Source organism: Peromyscus leucopus, chromosome 4, assembly GCF_004664715.2.
Source record: "Peromyscus leucopus breed LL Stock chromosome 4, UCI_PerLeu_2.1, whole genome shotgun sequence".
In the NCBI taxonomy this organism is placed as follows: domain Eukaryota; kingdom Metazoa; phylum Chordata; class Mammalia; order Rodentia; family Cricetidae; genus Peromyscus; species Peromyscus leucopus.
Genome location: NC_051066.1, coordinates 86,807,774 through 86,830,013, shown reverse-complemented (window position 1 = coordinate 86,830,013; position 22,240 = coordinate 86,807,774). Strand labels below are relative to the sequence as shown.

Genomic DNA, 22,240 nt, shown 5'->3' with positions numbered 1-22,240 from the left:
AGCAGTGAGACCCGAGAAACAAAAAAAAAAACAAACGGTGTGTGGGGGTGTGTGTGTGAGGGTGTGTGTATCTGTCTGTTTGTCTGTCTGTATGGGTACGCGCGCAGGAGATTTTGCCAGGGGCAGGAATGTACTAGAAACATTTAAAATTGGCATCTTCTGGCATGGAGGACTTGGTTACGGGGAAATGAATGGGAAGAGTACTTTCTGCTGTGTATTTTATTTTGCATAGCCTGGATTTTTTTGTTTTGTGTGTTTTTTGTTGTTGTCGACAATTTTAACACCACTCCATCCCACCCCACCCCCACACACTGAATTTTAGTCGTTTTCACCTTCCCATACCCTTTTCTTATGCCCCTTTCTCTCCCCCTCCAAACTTTGCTTAGTCTGACTTTTCAGCCATGCTAATATATGAATTTAATATAATTAATTTAATAACTTTAAAAGGTAATTTAATGAAAAAACTTTATGGTAATTTTAAGGCAGGGATTGTGGCTCAGGACTCTAATTTATGCACTCAAGAGGCTAAGGCAAGAAGGTCTTAAGGTTGAACCTAGGCTACATAGCCAGACTGTCTCAAAAATGAAAAAGGGACTAGAGAGATGGCGCAGTGGTTAAGAATGCTTTATGCTCTTGTAGAGTACTCAGGTTCGGTTCTCAGCACCCACATGATAACTCACAACTGGCTGGAACTCCAGTTCCAGAGGTTCTCACTCCCTCTTCTGGCTTCTGGGGGTACCAGGCATGCACCCAGCTGCACAGTCACACATCCAGACAAATATTGATACACATAAAATAAAACTCTATAAACCCTTTAAAAACTATTAAAGATTGTGTCTTTCCAAAAAAGGTAGAGGTCTTTAATCCAAGTACTCAGGAAGTAGAGGCAGGGAGATCTCTGTTGAGTTCTTAGCCAGCTAGGGCTACATAGCTATCCCATCTTGGAAAAAAAAATTTTATATATATAATGTATATATAAATTATATGTATGTATAAAGGTTTTTCAGCAAATGGAAAAGGCCGTGGCTTCCATAAATTGCAGAGCTGTTGGGACTCAGCTGTTTGGGAATTCTTTCTTCAGATAGTTAGTCCTACTTGCAGTCTAAGCTTTTCTCAAACTCTAACCTCCCGAGTGCTAGGATTACGAGTGTTGTGGCAACTTTTCCAGAAGGCGGTGCTCACACCACAGCAGTGAACACCCTGGATCATCCGAGACACTTCAATTTCAAACATTTAGTTTTCTTGATCCTCAACTATACAAACTGTGCACTCCGAATTTGGTTCAGAAAATAGAGTCATCACTGTAAGGAGCCAAAGATCTACCGCTAATCTGTTATTAATAGTAAGCCAGTTACAGAACTAGAGGAAACGAAGGGAACAGGATTAGGTATATTGTTGAAGAATAAGGAACCAAAAGCAAAAACTACAGGAGAATGTTGGGAATCTGAGAAACAATGTGCAGACTGTCCTAAAAAAAAAAAAAAAAAAAAAAGACACCAACAATCGTGCTATCAAATTAATTTAGGGGGATTTTCTAGTTTCTGCTTTTTACTAGAACCCATTGTGTAATACCTTCCCATTCTCACCACACAATACCCTCTCCCCTCCCCCACTTCAGAATGCCTGAGTCCAAGATTCTAATTCTGTTTTGACCCAGTCTTTACCCTACCTTCCTTGGATATCATCTGTTAGAGCTAGGTTACTGCCAGGATCCTGGACCCAACTGTTTCATTCAGGAGGCTTCAGACAGCTACTGTTGGTGTACCTAAATATTAGATGATGGCGTCGGACAGAAGTAAGACAGGGTGGTGGAGACTGTAGGGTATCTGCTACCTGTTCACATCCCTGGGGTGTCAGATTTGTCCCTTTACCTAGGAACAAATTATTTAGGCTACCCTAAAGGGGTATGAGACAGTTGACCCCACACAGGCATTAGGGAGCCTGGGGAAGTAGATTTTTACCTTTAGGAATTGGGGAGGGCCTCCTTGGAAATGAACCAAAGTACCTCAGACGTAACACACTGAATATAGGGAATGGATAGCAATTACCAATTTGATTCCCAGGAAGAGGAACCACTCTAACATGCTTGGGGTGGAAGTAGAGGTTTATGTACAATATGAGTAGCGTAGTCAGGATTTCAGGGAAGACTCAAGATCTGTCTTCTGGCAGCTAGTGCCTGCTCTAGGACTTCGCCATGAGAAGGCAGGGCTGAGCCTCATTTGATCTCTTGAGAGAAAGTAGGCTGAAGGATGGAGAGGTGGAATTGGGCCCAGGGGACAGCCTTATTTGGAAAGCTAACACTCTTCAGTAGAGCTAGTTACTTAAGAGCTAGAGATTTTATAAAACTGCTTGTGCCCCGGACCTGACGGCTCCTACTAGCCACAGAGGTGGCTTCTTTTCAGTTTAGGCAGCAGGCTGGCTGGCTGGCTTGCTTGCTTCCTTGCTTCCTTCCTTCCTTCCTTTCTTTCTTTCTTTTATAGTAATTTATTATGCAAATATGTGGAAGTTGAGAAGTCTCAGATCAAGGTTCCATCTACTTAGCGTTCTGGGGAGGGTACTTTTCCTGCCCCATAGACAATTTCTGTGCACATGTGTGCGTTCATGCATTTCTCTCTCTGTATGTGTAAAATTTTTGCTTATTGAAATCGAATCCAAGGCCTTGCAAATGCTGGACAAGCCAAAAGTGAAGTGAGCCCTCACTTCACTTTTTAATTTGAGCTGAGGACTCCTGAAGTTGCTCAGGCTGCCCTTGAACTTGTGACCTTCCTGCCTCATCCTCCAGAGTGGCTGTATTTACAAACCTGTACATATTTCTAAACATGTTTTTTTGTTAGGGACAGTCTTTCTTGACTTTCAGGATGGAGGTGATGGGTCATCTTAGCCACAGTGAGATGCTCAGTTTTCTTACTTATTGTGGAGCTAAGACCTTAGCAACATTTACTGTGTGTGGAACTTGGTGGTTATAACTTGGCCCTCTGTTGTGTGTTTCAGATGAGTGTGAACATTAGTTTGTTCCTATTTCATGTCTCCTTTGTGGTCAGGAATCTGAGTAGTACTGTTGTGTCAGTCGGTGAGATAATCTTTTTTAAAAGAGGGAGAAAAATAGCATGAAACTAGGCCGGTCGGGTTCTGTTTTTATCATTAAAAGTCATGTGGATATCCCTGTGGATGTCATGTGGATGAAGGCCATGTTCAATGCAGTACACATTTGTGTGCTCATCCCCTGCTCAGCCTGACCAGTCTCCGCATAGCTTGTCCCCAGCAGGAACTGTGTTCTGGATTTCCTTCTTCCTTAGTTCCAGCTCAATGCCTTGTTCTTCATGAGCCCTAAACTTCTAACATTAAGAAGCAGGACCACAGATACTCTGTACTGCCAAACTTCAATTTGCCCAGTAGTTCCTGAAGGCACTGGAAATTCCCCTCCCTCCATGCTCTCCCCTCACCATTTCCTGGTCTTTATCTAATCCTTTCCTGGCTGTTGCATAATGACGTTTCTGGGAAGCAAGAATCGAGGCTATCATACCCTGTCATGGGGACTGTGCTTTCTGGATGTTGACAGGAGCCACAGAGCAGCTGGGAGCAGGTGGTTTCTGTCTCGTGGGAGTAGGTAGGGTTAGCACATGCCCACGTATGTTGGTGGCACTATTTTTGGAGAAATGAGTTTCGTGAGTCCTAGAGTCATTGTGCCTTCATAAACCGCATCTTCTGTTGTTTGAGATGTGGAGATTGTTAGAAAGCAAGAGGAATAGAAAAAGGAGGAGAGGATAGGGTGGACCAGTGTTGGTGAAACAGCCTCCTTCCCAAGGACCCCACGAATGCTTTTCAGGAGTCTGGAACTTTCCCTGCACTCAGCCTGCTTGCAGACTTTTTCCTGCAGAACAGGAGTCAGGTCCTGTTTCACTTTCTTGATGTGACTCTGGAGCTGCCAGGGGAGGTCTGCAGGAGCATTCTGAGGAAACCTCTTAGAGGCAGTGACAGCTTGAGCTTGTGCTTGGAAGATGCAGGTCTATGTGTCTCATGGAAAGGGAGCAATGTCTCTACCCCAGTAACGAGGGGGGGAAGCACTGCTTGGGAGACATTTACAAATACACCCATCCATGTCCCCTCCCTCATCGCTCTGACCACACAGGGACTAAAAGGCAGTCAGTCGTGTGGCCTAACTTCTGGTCTCCTTCCTACTCCCTTCTCTTCTTTGTCTCAACAGCCTCTCCATTACCAGGACCTGATATGGCCATGAAGCCTGGTGCTGGCCTGCCCCCTTTCACTGCGCTACCCTTTGTCCCACCTACTCCTGTCCCACCAGACCAACCCCTCTGGGAGCCATCACCACAGCCTCCCATACCTCCTGCATTCTCTGCAGGCAATCCTCTGCTCCTTTCTGCTTTTCCCAGCCCACTGTTGGTGACAGGAGAAGGAGGCTCTGGCCCCAGTGTGGCTGGAACTGGCCAGGTCATTGTCAAGGTCAAGACAGAAGTGGGGCCAGCTGAGCCCTCTCAAACTCAGAACCGTATAGTCACCCAGACAGCCCTAAACTGGATTACCTCAGGTGTTCCCTGCGGGGGCCAGGAGGGGCCTCCTCCTCCTCGGTATGTGACAGCCTCGAATGTGAAGACCATTCTGCCGGCTGTGGCTGTTGGTGTGAGCCAGGAGGGCCTTGCAGGGCTTCCTTTGCAGGCTCTACCACCACCCGCTGCCCAACTGGCTCCCATTGTGCCCCTGGAAAAGTCTTGGCCAGGAACACAAGCCGCAGCCATGGAAGGAGGTCCGGTGGCTGCCCGGAAGCCCTCCCAAGGTGACCTTGCCTATGCTTCCAAGGGTGTTTATGAGAACTATCGTCGCTGGCAACGCTACAAAGTCTTGGCCCGGACTCACCTATCCCAGAGTCCTGATGCAGAAGCTCTTTCCTGCTTTCTTATGTAAGTGGGGGTGGGTATCCAAGATTGATGTTCCTAGGGCCTTTAGAGGGGACTGTGGGATAGACATAGGGGTTTCCGTCACTCCAGAATTCTTGAGGGCAGTTGTGAGAGTGAGAAGACACTGTTAAGAGAATTAAAAGCAGTGCTACATTCTTTCTGGCTTGGAAGACACGTTCAGGTACCTTTTCAAAGAATACGTACAACTCTGTGAAGTGAGACAAGCAGTTTGCGGTAGTCTTCGTGTACAGATGAGAAGACAGAGAGACTTCCTGTCATAAAGCAGGAAGCAGAGAGTGTCCTGTAGGTCCCTGACACCAAATGTCAGGGCCCTTCCTGCCCTCTGACACTGAGGGGCAGGGATGAGGTGGGCTGAGCCCTGACTCATTCCTGTGGGATGGGGAAGATGGCACCGGGCCAGGCCGAGACCTTAGGGTGTGTGAACCCTCTCTTCTTACCCAGGAGTCAAGGTGATGGAGGGAGGGGATGGCTCCACACACACTGGATTTGTGACCCCGAGCAGGACATTTAACACCTTTGCCCTCAGTTTCCTCATCAGAGAGGGGGTAATTGTCCCTATCTCCAAGGGCTGATGAGATTAAAGGTGCTTGGCAAAGTGCCTGGCATAAAAAATGAACCATTGAAGTGATAACTCTTTTATTATTCCTATAAAAAGGCAATCTTAATGAGGAAGGGAGCCCACAAAAGACAAAAATATCCCTCCTTTTGAGTGTATGTATATTTAGCCAAGAAGCCTGGAGTTACAGGCTGTCTTTTTTGTTTATACATCAGCCATTAGTCATCTGGGAGATTTTCTCTACTTCCCAAGCAGACTGGGTATCTCTCAGCTGTGGACCGTTGAGTAAACACTCTGTTTTGCCAGACTTTGAAAACAAAACAAAAAACAAAACGCAAGCTCCCTTCCAGTGGAAGAACTCCTTCATCCACACTTTGGAGCAAGTGATCAAAAGACAATTCCCAAAGTCCTCAATACACACCACTTTGAGTTCTTGGTTTCTTGAGATAGCTCTGAGTTCTCTCTTGGGATCTGGTGGACAATTTCTAAATCTAGAACCAGCATGGGCTCTCGAGGTTGGTTTAGGACCCATCCCCTTTGGTTTCTGGCCAACTCCTGCTCCTCCTGTTTCATTGTGGTGGGTAGGATCTTGTGCCAGACATGCTCCAGCCCCTGAAGAGCCGCCACCTAGGAAGTTGATTAGGTGCCCAATCCTAGGATCCCGCGGCCCTTACAAGCCACCATTACAGCAATCTTTCCCAGTGGTTCTGATACTCAAGGGTGTTTAAGGACTTGAAGAGAAGCCAGAAAGCTACAATGAAGTCCTGACTTCAGTCTGCACTCTTGTTTCCTCTGGAGTGTTCCAGAAGTAATGGTCCAATATTCTATCTGAAGATCTATGAGGACGTTCTGGAGACAAAGAAAAAAAAAAAAAAACAAAAAAACTACTACACATGCTTTTAATTAGAGGCTCATGTTAGGCTAGTGAAATAAGTCTTTGACAATTCAAGAGGTTCTGGACAGGGTTAAATCCAATTTACAGTTAATAGTGTTTCCCTCTTCATTAGGGCCAGCACCGTGAGAGTTAAAGGTGGGCGTTGATTTCAGAAGGTCGGGAGGAGAATCATTTGATTTTGTGTGATTTGCACACCTCGGTGGGAAGGGCAGTCAGAATGGCAGCCGACTGGAGGGGAGGTTGTGGAATCCGGACGGCTCATTCAAAGGGAACATGGCAGGGCCTGAGGGGCATGCTAGAGTTGGTGAAGGAAGTGGGGTATGTACTGAGGCGGGCATCAGAACAGGTGCAGGGCACACTCTTACAATGTGTCTGACCTAATGGGGGTTTTAGCCCAGTGCTTCGTTCCCTGGCCCGACTGAAGCCTACTATGACCCTGGAGGAGGGACTTCCGAGGGCTCTGCAGGAGTGGGAGCGTACCAGCAACTTTGACCGGATGATCTTTTATGAGATGGCAGAGAAGTGAGTTTGATGAACCCTCATTCACCCTGCAGGGCGGGGGAGTGGCGGCGTGGCAGGGGCAGCAGAGACAGGCAGGTGTGTGTATGTGTGTGAGGGCTGGGTTGTCAGGAGGGTCAGCAAGGTGGCCCAGCAGGTCAAGGTGCCCACCACCAGGCCTGACAACCTGAGTTGGATCCTCAGGACCCACATGGAGGAAGGAGAGAAGTGTCTCTCAAAAGCTGTCCTCTGAGGTTCACACGCGCATGCTACAGACACACACACACACACACACACACACACACACACACACACACACACAAATGGGGACACATTTAAAAATGAACAAATAAAAGAGTGTCACAGGAGGAGGGCTGTAGATTAAACGAGGGTCTCCTAGATCCTTGCTGTTTCTTCCACCTGGGCTCTGGGGTTATTCTATCCTGTCTGCTCTTGAAAGGTCCCCGTCTCTGGGTCTTGGATCAATATGGGGCTTTCATACTGAAGGTGTTAGGAAAGGATTGGTTGAGCCCAGTGCCCCCAAAATTCCCATGCTGAAAGAACCTCACCAGATGGCAGGTAGCTATTGATGCAGAACTTCAGAATCACCTTTCCTTTGTTTTTTGTTTGTTTGTTTTTAGAAAATAGCACAGAAGCTGGGCACCTTTAATCCCAGCGCTCAGGAAGCAGAGCCAGGAGGATCTCTGTGAGTTCAAGGCCAGCCTGGTCTACAGAGTGAGATCCAGGACAGGCACCAAAGCTATACAGAGAAACCCTGTCTCAAAAAAACCCAAACCAAACCAACCAAACAAAACAGAAAACTCTGTCTCCCCCATCCCGATGAGGCACTAATTCTGTAAGAGGTTAGCCAGAATCAGGGTACTGGATACCCAGAGTGGTCTCCTGACTCTTTATCCCCCATTTCTACAGAACAGTCTTGGCTAAAAAATAACTTTGGCTGGCTGTGATGTGTGAGTCAGCACACATGACCCCAGGTCAGAGGTGTGAGCATCGTGCGAGCCCAGGAGTTCAAGGCCAGCCTGGGCAATCCTAGTGAGAACTTCTGTCACAACAATGGGGGAAGCAATCATTTCTTCCAAGTGTACCTTTCACTTTTTTCCTGAACCGGAACATTTGACTTGCTAGATTTACCCCTCAGGGCCTGTTCCAGCCTTTGCACTCTGGTGGGCTCTGCTTCTGGAATTCTGCCATCATTTTCAGTTGTAGAGAGGGGCAGATGAGGCCATAAAGAGCAACCCTATAGAGTGTACCCCGAGACGGTTGCACAGACTGGACTGAATTCACCAAGCTTATATTAAGTAGTGCTGAATCCAGAGTGCTGGATGATATAGTTATGACACGGAGGAGGAGGAGGAGGAGGAGGAGGAGGAGAAGGAGGAGACCACTTTGTCCTGGAGAATTACCCAAGCTCTATACTGCCAGTTTCCTTAATCAGCTTCTCAAGTGACAGTTAAGGTGAAGAGACAATGTGATGCTATTCCCCAGAAATGTCATTAGGCTACCTGTGAGCCGCTTCCCCGGGCTGACCCGACTTCAACCGTGTTTAGTCAAAATGAGGGTGATTGTGGATGCTGGCTGCCTGGTGTCTGGGTTGTGTGTGGATGGGCTAGGTCTCCTTCTCAGCACAGCCCATGCCTTCTTTACCCTCTGCAGGTTCATGGAGTTTGAGGCAGAGGAGGAGATGCAGATCCAGAACGCACAGCTGATGAATGGCTCCCCGGGTCTGTCCCCTGTGACCCCTTTGAAACTTGACCCAGGGCCCCTGGTCCCTGAGGCTTGCCAGCAGCCAGGTAAGGCCACCCACAAACCAGATGACAGTGCTTTTGCTTCTGTGACATTCCGTCCTGGAAGTGACATTTTATGAGCCAAACGCAATGCCCCATAGGAAGCTGGGGTCTTAGTTCTCATGGTCTTGAATTAGCTATTGATCTTGGCCCAGTGAACTAACTACTCTCTCATCTAGATTGTGCATGCGCCCTATACTTCATCAGCTTAAGAAATGGGGGTTGGATCATGCAGTTTCTTGAAATGTCAAGGTGTATGGAAAGATTTCTAACAACGGTGTTCTCTCTCATACCTTCCAGCTTTTACATTTTCTCCCCCGAAGCCTGATCCTGTTCTGGAAACATTTCTTGTCCCTAGGTTTCTTCCCTTACAAGCATTGCTGGGCAGTAGATACCATAGCTGCTTTCACACTCCCCATCTCTTCCCTCAGTGTACATTCCCAAGAAGGCGGCCTCTAAGACACGGGCTCCCCGCCGGCGGCAGCGCAAACCCCAACGGCCTCCGGTTCCTGAGGCACCCAAGGAGATCCCACCAGAAGCTGTGCAAGAATATATAGACATCATGGAAGGGCTTCTGGGGAGCCACTTGGACACCGGGAAGGCAGAGGAGGAAGAGGAGCAGCTGGAGGATGCGGGGATGTATCCAGATACAAGTCTGCTGAGCTACATTGACGAACTGTGCTCCCAGGAGGTCTTTGTCTCCAAGGTGAGCTGAGTCTGCATGGCTAATTCCTCCTCTTCCTCCTGAGACAGTTTCTCTGTGTGTAGCCCTGGCTGTCCTGGAACTCTGGAACTCGCTCTGTAGAAGACCAGGCTGGACCTGAAGTCACAAAAGTCCACCTGCCTTTAATGCTGGGATTAAAAGTGTGTGCTACCACACATGCCCAGCTACATGGCTAATTTCTAATAGATATTTGTTGGTTGGACACTATGGGGCACCAGCCATCTGGGATTCTGCATATGGCAGGAGGCTCCACTCTACAGTTTGGAAATGGGTATACATGTGTGCACACATAGGTAGCCGGTGGTAGTCACGGTCTATAACAAACTCCAAGTGGGGGCATAGGCCCCATCACTTTGTCTCTGGAGCACCTGAGTTGGCTTCCAGATCACTTCACACCAAGATTCACACCACTCTTCTTTCTGTTCCCCAGGTGGAGGCAGTCATTCACCCTCAGTTTCTGGCAGATCTGCTGTCCCAGGAGGAGCAGAGAGATCCTTTGGCTTTAATTGAGGAACTAGAGCAAGAAGAAGGACTTACTCTTGCCCAGGTAAACTTGGGAGGCATGGAACACTAGGAAAAGGAGGCTGCCTGATTATGTATAACCCTTTGATATCCTGATTCTGTTACAGAGGATTTAGGGTTGGGCTCTGGGTCTAGAACAAGGGAGGGAGGGAGGGATTGCGTGATGAAGTATATGGAAGAGGAAAGGCTCACAGCAGAGGAATAAAGCCCCAAAGGAGAAAAAGCTGCAGTACCAGTCTCCGATACCACCCCCTAAGCATTTGCTTTTCTTCCCCACATTGTCTACCTACCATCTCCTTTCACCCACTCCGCCAGCTCTTCTCCTGACCATGACAGAACTGGCACTTGTCCATTCCCTTTCAGCTGGTCCAGAAACGACTCTTGCCTTGGAGGAGGAAGATGCGCAGGCACCTCCAAGTTGCAGCGGAGCTCAGTCAGACTCAAGTCTTTCAGTTTCTGATGAAGATGAAGATGGGGGTCGGAGGCCTCGGCCCTCACCTGGGCTTCAGGGGGCTGCGGGCACTGTTCACATTGGAAAATCTGCTTCTCCAGGCAAGCAGGCAAGAGAAATGTATGGTGGGCAGGAACAAGCCCTAGGTGGTCCAAGGGGGATTCACAAGGATGGAAACACTCTGCCATCCTCTAGCAGCTGGGACCTGCAGCTGGAACTCACAGCTTCACAGGGCATGCAAGTACCCTTGGGCGTGGAGAGAAAAGGGTCTGGGAAGGTCATCAAACAGCTATCTGCCCATCATGATGGCCACCTGGGAGGTACTGGGCCCTTTGGGCACTACCCAGTGGCAGATAGGAATTTGGAATCTTTACCTTTTTGCTGGCAAGAAGGTCCCCAGCCCATGAGAGCCTCCACTTTGGATGTTGGACTTACAGAGCCAGTTCCTCTGCAAGGACTTGGGTTAGAAAAGCAGGCCTTGGGGCTGCAGATAGGACAACAGATTCAGGGAGTCGGGGTGCTTACTCAAGGGAGAGACCCTTCAGCAGCATCTCAGGAAGGCTCTTCAAGAGCCACGTGGGGAGATGACAGAGGTCCTGCCGTGGTTCAGAGTTATGATCAGAACCATGCCCCTGGAGCCCCTGGCAACCTGGACAGGGTTTCTCTCAGCCCTGGATTGTGGCTGAGCGGTGACATGGATGCTGTACGCTTAGAGTTACCCTTACAAATCGAGAGGGTCATAGACAGCACCCAAGATGAGGCATGTATAAGGGAGGACCAGGCACTGAATTCCAGAAACAGTGTTTCTCCAAGTCCTAGGAAAACCACAGTGCTGGAGGATGTGGGGAACATTGTGGTTCCCTGTGGAGGCACAGGTTCGACAGCCGTCCCAGAAAAGAGAAACTCCTGTAGCCTGCCAGGATCTCTGATGGCCAGTGGCCCAGCTTTGAGGTCCAAAGAAAATCGAGAGCTGAACCCTGAGACAGTACAGGATCCCAGTGACCTGTGGGCTAAAGGTCACTCCCCTCTGTTGGAAACACTTGACACCTCCACACTGGGGTCTTCCACATGCCAAGGTAATCTCCTTATTCTTGGGACCCAGGATGCCTCCTCTTTCCCCAAGGCTAGCTGCGAGGCAGAGAGCAGAGGTAATCTACTTTTTCCTCTGTTGGAAAACATAGAACATGTTGACATACTAGATGTTAGAAATGACAGTGCCCCCCAACCAGGGGTCAGCAAGGATTCCTGCTCATCAAATTTTAATTCTTATAACCTTCAAGGAGAGGGCAGAGAAGATACTGTTATCTCCAAACCTACTGACCCTGTTCCTTTACAAGGCAATCAAGAATCTTACACACTCGAGACCACCAAATCAACATCTTGCCAGGGTCTGGGAAGTACTTCCCCTAGACGGGGAACTAGGGATGCTTTAGTTTTGCGAGAAATATCTATTAGAGAAACACACAACTCAGCAGCAGATAGGGCCAAAGGAAGTGAGAAAGAGGAGGAAGAAGATGAAGAACTCTCTAACTTTGCCTACCTTTTGGCTTCAAAACTTAGCCTTTCTTCAGGGGGGCTTTCCCTTAGTACTTGTCATGCCTCTGGAGGTCAGGGAATCCAGAAAACATCCCACGCCTCTGCTGAAGTAGATGACCTTGGCCAACCTTCACCCCCTCCCCATACATCTGGGAAGCAAGCCCTAGTTGGGATCCCAGCTACTGCTGTGGAGAGACCCCAGCCAGGAGCTCAGCCTGGTAGTTCTGGGCAGAAACCCCTTGCTCTGGGAATAGTGCAGCTCCCACAGCCTCGTAAAAGGCGGCGTGACACTTTCGTCACGAGCAAAAGGAAGAAGCGACGTCGTAGCCAGTAGGAAGCGAAGGGCCATCCTGTTCCATCCACCTAGCAGCACCCAAAGGTGGGGGCCCCAGAGTATATTTTACTGCTGCTGCTCCCTAGTGGAGGAGCAGCCCCAGCCCAATGTTGTTTTTGTTCTTGTGCAAGAAGCTGGAGAGCCTGGGGCAGAAGACCAGTCTGGCTAGGTTGCAGGGGCCCCCTTCAGTGGAAAGTAAAGGGAAAGGGAACCAACTTCGGGAAGTTATATGGAAAAATAAAGATTTGTTTTTGGTTGGAAACTGCTCTCTATGTGCTCTTCTGTGTGAACATCTTGGCTGCTACCTAGAACGAAGTCTTACACTAAAGGTAGAGTCTGCAGATTCCCTGCAGTGTCTTTAAGAATCACCTTCTTGACTAGGTCTCTTCCCAAGCCAGAACCTGGCATCGGCAGGTCTTGTCTGGATATCCTGTTATTGTTGGCTTCCTTTTAATATATAGGTGGGGAAAGATGCTTTTTGTTATTTGTCAGATCTCAGATCTGATTTCCTGAATTTAATTAATTTTACGTATTTGTGTCAAGATACAGCACCTGGGGTGTGGGATGTGGAGACCCTTTTCCCTTTAAGGGGCCAGACATGAAGGATTTATACATCCTCAGCCCATGCTGCTGTAGAAGCATCGTGGGGTTGGTGTGACCTGGAGAAGGCTACTTTACTGACACAGGTCTCCCAGTATGGGCGATGGAGTAAACTCTCAGTGGGACTGTTAAATATGGAATGGCAGTAAGCTATATTTTCATCTCTTTAATGAGGACAGAGCATGAGGGAATGGGAAGAGAAAGAGGTTCATGAAGAAGTCTATTAAAATGTGCACATTTAGTAGGTGGGAACAGGAGGGGAAGATACAAACTTAATGTAAGATTTCCATGAAGGAAATACCCCAGTCCATTTGTGAGTGGGAATTCAGATATGGCCAAGTTCAATCTTTAGCGTTTAGAAATCCCAATGGAAATCTGGCAACCAACCATTCATCTCTTTCCTTCACAACTAATGATTCCACCCATGGGACCGAGCTTCTTTTTTTTTTTAATAGATATATATTTATATTTATATATAAAATAGTCTTTTACAAAAAAACCCCACCAAACAAAAAATTAAAATAAACTTAAAAAACAAACAATGATAACAAAAAAAAAAAAAAAAAACCCAAACAGGAGCAGAGATGGGGTTGAGGCGTAGGGAGGGCCTCTGGCCTGTCCTGAGAGCAGGGCTGGATTCGAGCTGCGGAAGGAGTGGGAGGCTGGGGTGCTCAGTCATCCTTCTGCTTGGGGGCTTGCACAGTCCCGTTGGCCAGGGCGGTGGGGCTGCCTGGGGACGAGGCATCTGGTATCTGGGAGGTGCTTCGAGGCTTGTGTGGGGGGCGTAGGTAGGTACTGAAAAGCTTTCCATACAGAGGGTCGTGGAGGGAGAAGTTCTGGAACTCATCTGGACGGGGCGAGTGGGAAACAGAAACGTATAATCACCGAAGCACGTGAAGAGGACACCTCTTCCTTCTCTTTGCTTAGAACCGGTAACCCCCAGTCCCTCTAATCTGTTGGCCTTCTCACATACAGCTTTACTTCCCTTTTCCTCACTTGCCTACTTCCCGCCACCTTGCCTCTCAGAGGTTCTTTCTGGTGGTACCCCAGTGCCGGTGCAGGGTAAGAGAAGGCAGTGACTTACGGAGGGAGAGGCCTTGGCTGCATCCAGGCTGGCACAGCTCGGCATGCAAAGTCGTGGCAGCAGGGCGGGGCGAACCCAGCAGCAGGTGCAGGATGGTGCTGAAGCCATCTTTGTACAGCAGGCGGCCAGGTCCTTCCACCTGCTCTTCAGCAAAGAGCTCGGGGCAGAAAGAGATGCTCGTAAAGTTCTCTCCTCCAGACATTGCCTCCTGCTGCCCGGAAAGCCTACGCGACGGGCTCCCCTTCTTCCAAGAGTTCTACATATGTGCCCTCGTGGACCTCTAGTGCCCTTTCTTTCAGGGTAACTGTAAAATGTCTAGCTTCTGCCTTCTGCCCGGGTAGGCCTCAGTAGGAGATACTGCAGATAGGCAGTTTTAGGTAGTGTGGCACTCCCAGGGCACTGACCATGCATTATCTAAAAGCTGAGAACAGCATAATATACCACCCTCCTGGGATGGAACTGTGGCGTAAACGGCATCAGCAGTTGTCCCACAGTCCCTCAAAGGTACCTCAAAGGCCAGGCGAATCAGCTCCTCCAAGCTCCTGCCCCCATCCAGGGCTGCCAGGGCGAGGGCCACATTTCGGAAGTCCACCAAACCCTTGGCATCCTGGAGGGCAAAAAAGCAGAGCAACGTGGGGACCACACATCTTCCTCCTGCCCTCTGGCCTTTGGTTTGTTTCTCTTCACCAGGCTTAGAAATGAGGGTTGAGGCCACTCTGCTCAGAACTGAGCACCACACTCCTCAGGACTCCTGAAGTTCTCAGGCTGTAAGCTTCCTTAGGGACCCCTTACCTCACAAAGTCATCTAGTAACAAAGCCCCCCCCCCCAGAGATCTAGGAATGGCAGGGAATCCCCCAGGAATTCTAAAGTTACCACCCATTCTGATAGACCACAGGAGAGCAATCCTGGTTTCCAAGCCAGACAAACTGGTTTTCCTCTGACTCAGCCTATGTGGGAGAACTGGTCCAACAGATTGAAAGGGGGCCCCTGGCCTAATTTTTTTAAACCAAAAATTCAAACAGAATAGATGCTATGCCAGGTCTATGGGGGGACATGTTGGCTGAGATGGGGACAGTCTTCTCCAATCTAAGAAATCTACACATGCTCATATTTAAAATTTTTAATATTTTTATAATCGAGACAATGTCTAACAATGTCTAACTATAGAACCTAGACTGGCCTTACGTATGATCCTTTTGCCTCTGTCTTCTGAGTGTTGAGGATGTTGAGACTCATAGTCTGTGTCTATGCCCTTTCAGAGGCTTGGGGTATAGCTAAAGTATAAGGCCACCTGCCTAGCAGAAAAACCTGAGTCTATTCTTAGCACTTAAAAAGAAAACACAAATTAGAATTGTAATGTGAAAGGATACTTGATTATATTTCTGGAAATAACAGTTTGCCTAAATTCTTGAGTTAGTTCAGGAATCCTCTAGGAAGGCTACAGGATATTGGAAAAGAACCTGCTTCTGTACTGCAGTAATTGTAGGTCTCAAATTCTCAACTGTTTAACCTAATTAGTTTTTTCTCCACCTTCTCCTTCCACCTAACTTTTTTTTTTTTTTTTTTTGGTTTTTTAAGACAGGGTTTCTCTGTGTGGTTCTGGTGCCTGTCCTGGAGCTTGCTCTGTAGACCAGGCTGGCCTCGAACTCACAGAGGTCTGCCTGGCTCTGCCTCCCAAGTGCTGGGATTAAAGGCGTGCGCCACTGCTACCTGGCCACCTAACGCTTCATGGCCCTTCTGTGAAGGTCTCCACCCAGTGTCCTTCGTGGTCACGACTCCCCATCTCTGCCAATCTCTAGAGTGGCTCCAGGTTCTAGACTTCCCTGATGGAGCCTGTCATTTGTTCTTCCTTCTATGACTACAACACTGTTCCCTCTATGTACTGGATACTCTGGGGGGGGGGGGGGGACTGTCCCAGTACATCTTGTAGCCGGCCATTTACGAGGGTTATTAGACTGTGCAGAACAGACCTGCAATCGAGCCAGCAAACTAGAATTACAATTTGACAGGATACTTGGTTATATTTCTGGAAACACAGTTTGCCAAAACCGACATGTTCACTAGAACTTCATCTCTGAATCCCGAGCTTGTTGGCTCGGAGGGCAAGTCATCCATTTTGCCCTGGGTTCTAGCTCCATTACCTCCTGGAAGTAGCTGAAGGCACCAGCACTGTCTGAGGATCTGAGAGCTGTAGCTGCTGGGCAAATGCCTCTTGGCTGATCATTCGACTCCGGCCTGGCTCTGCCCCTGTGTCCACGCAGCCAGGGGACAGCCTACGATGGAAGGGACAGCAGCGAGCTGACTCGGTTTCTTTCTGGATCCGCCACGCCCAACCTTGCCCCCAGCACTAGGCTCCCAGCGTGGGCCCCGCGGCTGTCCTCCCACCCTCTGTACGGAGGATCAAACCCAGCACGGCACTTCCTCCTCCGTTTTCCCTTTGGAACTTTCTCTATCTGGGGCACACTGCTCAGACCCTCACCTTCAAGGGAACTTACCCAGCCTTCTGTAGCACCTTTCCCAGTTCCCAGAGCCGTGGCTCCAATGCTACCTTCAGCTGGCCCACCACAATCACAGGTAAGCTCCCTACAAACTCACATTCGGTGGCTGGAATGCCCAGGGCCCTGCAGGACAAAGAGGGATGGAGATCAAGGGGGAAGGCAGTGCAAGAAACTGCCGGGGTTCCAGTGCACCCGGTCTGACGGAAATGGTCGGTCTCCATCTTTTCTCCCCCTCGCCTCAGCTGTCTGCCCCACGGCTCTTCCCCACTATCCCTTAATCTTGGCCTCAAAACCTCCTGCCCCTTCTGTGGTTCCCCTGCTCTGCATAACTGCTCCAGGAAATACTTTGTGGAATACCAGGAAATACTTGTAATACTCACTGTGCCATGACTCTCTGCACATTGTTGGCATAAAGGGTGGGGTCCTTACTCTCCTCAGGGCTGGGCTGATAGACTGGCAGGAACTGAAACACAGACACAGCTCTCATCAGGACCTGGAAACAAGGGACGGGCACTACTGCTCTATTCCCCGCTCCCCACTAAGGGGGCGGAAGCAGGGGGGGGCACCGCCGCCGCTGTGGTCATACCTCTACGTCCACGATGCTGCAGGGCTGAGAGGCTGTGAGCCAGAGAACTTTGAGTCTAAGGGAAGAGAGAGGGGTGTTTACCACTCTTTAACTGTGATGAGCAAGGCAGTGGGATAGTCTGTGATATGAAAAGTGGGGACCCCTAGCTCCGGTTAACTGGGAGACCATGAGAAGGGCCGGAAGGGGGATGGGGAGAGAGACAAAAGCTGCAGGAACACACCAGGGGGAAAGCTGCAGGCAAGGGGGAGTCTGGGTACCAAGGAGAAGGGAAGAGGCATGTCTAGTGATGTGGGTTCTCCAGAAAAGACCGCTGGGTGAGGACCCCCCCCCCCCGGGCCAAGAACCCCACAAACAAGAAACAAACTCAGGACAGTAAATAAGAAGGAACTGTCATCACAGTAAGAGTGAGTCGGGGGTGGGTGGGGGGAGGCTAGAAGTACTGCCAAGTTACAAAGGGAGGTCAGAGGGCAATCTCCTCTAGAGATTGGACCAGGGATGCTCTGATGGACCGGACCCCACACCCTTACCCCCACAACGCTAGAACTCACACGCCAGGGCCCCTCCATGCCCAGCTGGTGGTGTCCTGTGGGAAAAGCAGAGGGAGGGGCAGGTTACTTTTCTTTCTGGAAACCACCTTTAGCTGAGACGACGACATCCCCCCCCACCCCCTCCCCCTCCCCCCTGCCCACACGCTTTGCCCCCAGGTGCATACTGTTTTCCTGGGTTCCCTTTAGGAAGGATTCATGCTCCCTGCTCCCACCCTTCTTCCGCTGAGACTCACCAGACTGTTGGGGTACCGGATGAGGACAGGCTGCACGGGCACCCCTGCGATGAAGGCTCCTGAATCCCATTTCCACCCGGCCCCCCCGCAAGGCAGAAGTTAGTACACGGATGTAGCTACATGGCATGAGAGTCCGGGATACTTTTCTCTGCGTCTCACCTTGTCAGCGTCAGGTAAGAGGCTTCCCGTCGCCACCACCCCTTCCCCTCTCCGCTACTCCTCAGTTACTCCTCCCCCAGAGCTGGAGCTCCTTCTCCTCCACCACCTTATGATAGCCCACTAGCATTTTACTCACCTGCTTTGAACTTCAGCAAAGCCTTCTTGTTAGAACAGGTGCCTTCAGGAAAAAACAGTACCTGGGTGGAAAAAACACAAAAACAGAAACCCCACAGCTCGGAGTGAGGTGGGAAGCAAAGAGCGACCGCTCAAGACACACAAGACAAAGAGAGGGGTCCTGAGACCCTTACCCACCTGAGGCCACTTGCCTCCTGAGGTGGCCCGCCTCCGCACCTCCTCCACCACTCTCCGGCGAGAGGCTGGGTCATGACGGGATACCAGGATGGCTTGGTTGAATCGAAGAAGGGCTGGGTCGGGAAGGTTACAAGGAGGAGACACTTGGTTCTGACCCTGAGGCACTGACATCTGGCAGCCTCTATTTCCTCAACAGTACAAGGTATTTCAACAATCCATTTATTGCTACATCTATTCATTGTAGGCTGTCTTTCTAGTACCTTGCCTCTGGCCCAGCCTTGAAGTCTGAGATCAGCTGATAAATGGTGTTGATTTGCATTTCATCGGCCCATCGTCAATAACCCTCCTAACTTTCCTCTTTAGTGTTTCCATGTCTTGACTTTTGGGGTCCAGAGTTGTCATCCTCCCCTCTACCTCTTGAATTCTCTCACCTCCAATGACAGGCACAGAAAGATTCTCCGCTCGAGACACAACCTTGGCAGGTCACAGGGTAGCAGAACAATTGGGTCAAAGAAAGTTGAGTGGGAGCAGCAACCAGGACCGGGGCTTCCAGGCGAGAGGCCCTCTGTCCCCGAACTCGGATCCGGAGGAAGCCAAGCAGGAAAAAGAGCAGGCGGCTCAGACCAAGAACCCCATTGTGGCACACAGTCCTGTCCGGGTTAAGGCTGGGGATCAGTGGAGGAGGGAGTTCCGGTGGTCCTCAGTCAACTCTGTCCCCCTCCAGGCACCTGGGACAGTAGGAAACACCTCTTCCCCCTTAAAACATGTTGGCCATCGAGTTGAAGTATTTGGGACATGGCACTGAGAGGTGAGGTTCTAAGGACCAGATCTGGGGTTGGTTGATAGCTCAATGTAACAGACAGACTCAGAGCCCGCCCTGGGGGGTGAGCACAGCACAGAACAGGGGTGAGAGAAGTAGGGTCTTAGGAGTTGGGTCTCACTTACTTCCTCCACCCAGTAACTGGTTCCTGAAGCTGCTCTTCAGTGAGACCTGCTACTTGGAGCCATGCAAAGGCCAGAGGAGAAAGAGGACGATAAAGGCTAGAAGCACTCGGATTGGGGCCAGCAGTACCCCCAGGAGGCAGAACTGCAGAAGGGCAGGAGAAAAATATCCCTTAGGGCCGGGAAAGGCTCATTCCACAGCGTCCATCTCCTACAAGGACTGACCCGGGGGGCAAAGAGTTAACACCTTGCAGGTATTAGGGTAGAGGCGCAGGGATCCGAGTGGGATGAAGAAGACACTAGTGAGGCCAGGAGGGTAAAAGATTAATAATACCACTAGGTGCCGTATAGCCTCGCTCTCAGCTGACTCCCACCCCACCCACAAAGGTTAATGTCATAAAATGCATCTAGTACTTGGAATGGTTGTTAAGAGGATTTAATGAGAGAATGCAGTGAAGGTGTCCAGCTCTGTGTTTGATGTAGGTTAGAGACAGGTCCTCTTTCCCAACATCCCATTCCATAAATAGCTCCTATGCCAAACAAACCCGGTGCGGGGCTCTTTCCACACTTTGGGCCCCAGGAGAAGATGGTTGGAAACAGAGATCCACTTTTCAAGCCTCAGGTCAATCAATCCCTAGTACTGCAGAACAGCAATCCTTAGGTAACGCTCAGCCCTATTCCGCAAGGTAAGGGTTGCCAAGAGCCAGGGTGACTCCAGAGGCTTCTCCTTAGGATGGAGCAGGTAAATAAACCTAGCCCCCCCGGGGCCGGCCTCAGGGGAGGTGATCACAACAGAAACCTTGGACACTTCCTTCCAACATCACCTCCTGCTACCTAGGTGGTGCGTCCCTCTACTTCCTGTAGCCAACCCCCTCCCAGCCTCCCTGCCCCACCAGTAGGTGCTGCAGTGAGGGTGTGTGGGGGTGGTGGTAGCGGAAAGAGGAGGTGCTGGAAGGGCACAAGGACGCAGTCTCCGGGTCCAAACCGTTTAAGTCGAAGCCCGGAGAATCGCTGAGCACGCCCTGCCCCCACCCCGGGCTTTCCGTAGCCTCCAGCTCCATCCCAGCCCGTCAACCTCCGAGGGATGCAATCCGCATTCCCCAGTGTCCTCCATCTCTCTTATCCTTGGGTCCCCTTCAATCCTTCCTCTTCACCCACTCGTTTCTTCCACACTTCTGAGCCTGTCTATCGCCTAAGCTCGACTCCTCACCAGGGCTCCTCGCCCACCTCCGGCCGCCCCCACGTGCGCACCCGGACTCCCTCTCCAAAAGCTTCTTAGCTGCCTCCTCTCCATCCCCGTACCCATCTCAACCTCGGATCGTCCACCCGGTCTCCCTATCCCAACCAGTCCCCCGCACGCCCCCTGCCCACACCTTACCTTAACCCTCTGGAGGCCGGAGAGGTGTAACTCATGCACGAACGGGTTTGGGGGCGCTGAGGCCCGGAGGTGGGATCGAGGGGGCCCAGGCCCAGGACTTCCTTGGCTCATGATGGGAGAAGGTGGAGCGAGGGCCGCGGCCCCCCGCCCCCGGCCCGGGCCCCGCTCCCGGTCCCGGTCCGGCTCTGCAGAGCAGCTCGGCTCGTGCGGCGGCGGCAGCGGCGGCGCTCTGGTCCCAGCCCCGCCTGGTGCCGGCCGAGGGGCGGGGAGCCGCGGCGCCGCCCGGGCCGCTCGCGTTGTCAGGGCGCCGGCCGCGGGGCGGGCTTGCGGCGCCCGGGCGTCCCCGCTCACCCGCGTTCTCGGCCGGCCCTCGTGCCATTCGGAGCGCGGCGCCCCGAAGGACCTGGCTGTCCTTGCCGGGGGTCACGGGCTGGAAGCCGGGCGAGGACGTGGGCGCGCAGCCGAGCGCCCCGGTCACCTTCCGGGCGCCGCGGCCACCCTGAGGGCGCGGGCGGCGTGGAGCCCTGGTCGGGGCAGGGTGCCGAAGCCGCGGCTGCGGCAGGAGGCTGGGCCCCCTCTCCCCGCTGCTCCCCCGTCCCAATTTCTCCATCTCCCCGGCGGACCACCTCTTTTCCTCCCCGGCCGGCGCGCCGCCATGGCGGAGCTCGCGCCCTCTGGCGGCGGTACTGCGCGTCGCGGTTCTCCGCGTCCGCGCGTGCCGGGCTGCGCTGCGTGGGCCACCGTCCCCCGCGCGCCTGCATCCCTCGAGGCTTAGCGGATGCACGTCCGTCCCCGCCCCCCCCCCCAGTCCCGCAAAGCCGCCTGGAGACCGATCACTCTCAGCTTCTATATTGTTCTCCCTCTGGAATATGGAAGGCACCTAAATGCCTTGTCCCCTGCAAACCCCTAAAGCCTCCCCAAACACACTGTACAGCGGCTTAACAGATGGATTGCCAGAGCACTGAATGGACTCTGAAACCCATAGCTGAAAACATTTTCAAAAATATAGTGCACGGGGAGAAGGAATTAGCCTGTGAAAGTAATCCGGGTTTAGTTCACCTTGTCTCAGTCTGCCTACTGAAAGGTAAAAACTGAATGGTTGTTGAAGCAAGAAAATCAAGAGGGCAAACTTCAGAATTAAGGATGTTTCCCCCCAGCGCCTCCTTGAGTTGTGAGTTCACTCCAGGAGGCGAGTTCACTTGTGAACTCAGTTGTGAGTTCACTTCAGGCCAGGATAGGGTGATGAGGGCTCACAAGTTCTGTTGATAACAAAGAAAATAAAACATGGGATTCCCAGCACAAACCCACAGATAATTCCTGAACCTCAACAAAAACAGAATAGGACATACTCGTTTCCTACATTCTCACCAGAAAAGAGAGAGCACAACTTTACTGATTTCCCTTGCCTTGGTTTCAGAGTGCCAGAGTGCGTGCGTGCGTGCGTGCGTGCGTGTGTGTGTGTGTGTGTGTGTGTGTGTGTGTGTGCGCGCGCGCGCATGAGTGTGTGTGTGTGTGTGTGTGTGTGTGTGCATGAGTGCGTGTGCGCGCGCGCGCGCGTGGTCATAGGACAACTTGCAGCAATTTTCTCTACTTCCACTTTTTGGGTCTCAGGAATCAAACTCAGGTTATGGGACTTGGCGGCAG

At 51.0% G+C, this 22,240-nt stretch overlaps 2 protein-coding genes across 2 annotated transcripts; one reads left to right on the top strand and one right to left on the bottom strand.

The window, feature by feature from the left end:
* Positions 1 to 1,659: 1,659 nt before the first annotated feature.
* On the top strand, positions 1,660 to 12,517 carry LOC114683091 (NUT family member 1). Its single transcript, XM_028857268.2, is given in 8 exon segments — positions 1,660 to 1,795; positions 4,205 to 4,916; positions 6,779 to 6,907; positions 8,558 to 8,694; positions 9,120 to 9,394; positions 9,843 to 9,959; positions 10,298 to 10,319; positions 10,322 to 12,517. Coding segments are annotated over 8 exon segments (3,345 nt in total). The 5' UTR covers positions 1,660 to 1,776; the 3' UTR covers positions 12,256 to 12,517.
* An 879-nt stretch (positions 12,518 to 13,396) lies between these two features.
* Positions 13,397 to 20,707, bottom strand: LOC114683086 (lysophospholipid acyltransferase LPCAT4-like). The gene is given in 18 exon segments (XM_028857263.2): positions 13,397 to 13,702; positions 13,940 to 14,096; positions 14,448 to 14,546; positions 16,082 to 16,110; positions 16,113 to 16,213; positions 16,436 to 16,561; positions 16,819 to 16,901; positions 17,025 to 17,079; positions 17,573 to 17,607; positions 17,806 to 17,864; positions 18,101 to 18,161; positions 18,277 to 18,389; positions 18,708 to 18,752; positions 18,755 to 18,802; positions 18,805 to 18,926; positions 19,222 to 19,288; positions 19,291 to 19,363; positions 20,597 to 20,707. Coding segments are annotated over 18 exon segments (1,560 nt in total). The 3' UTR covers positions 13,397 to 13,526.
* Between the last annotated feature and the right edge of the window lie 1,533 nt (positions 20,708 to 22,240).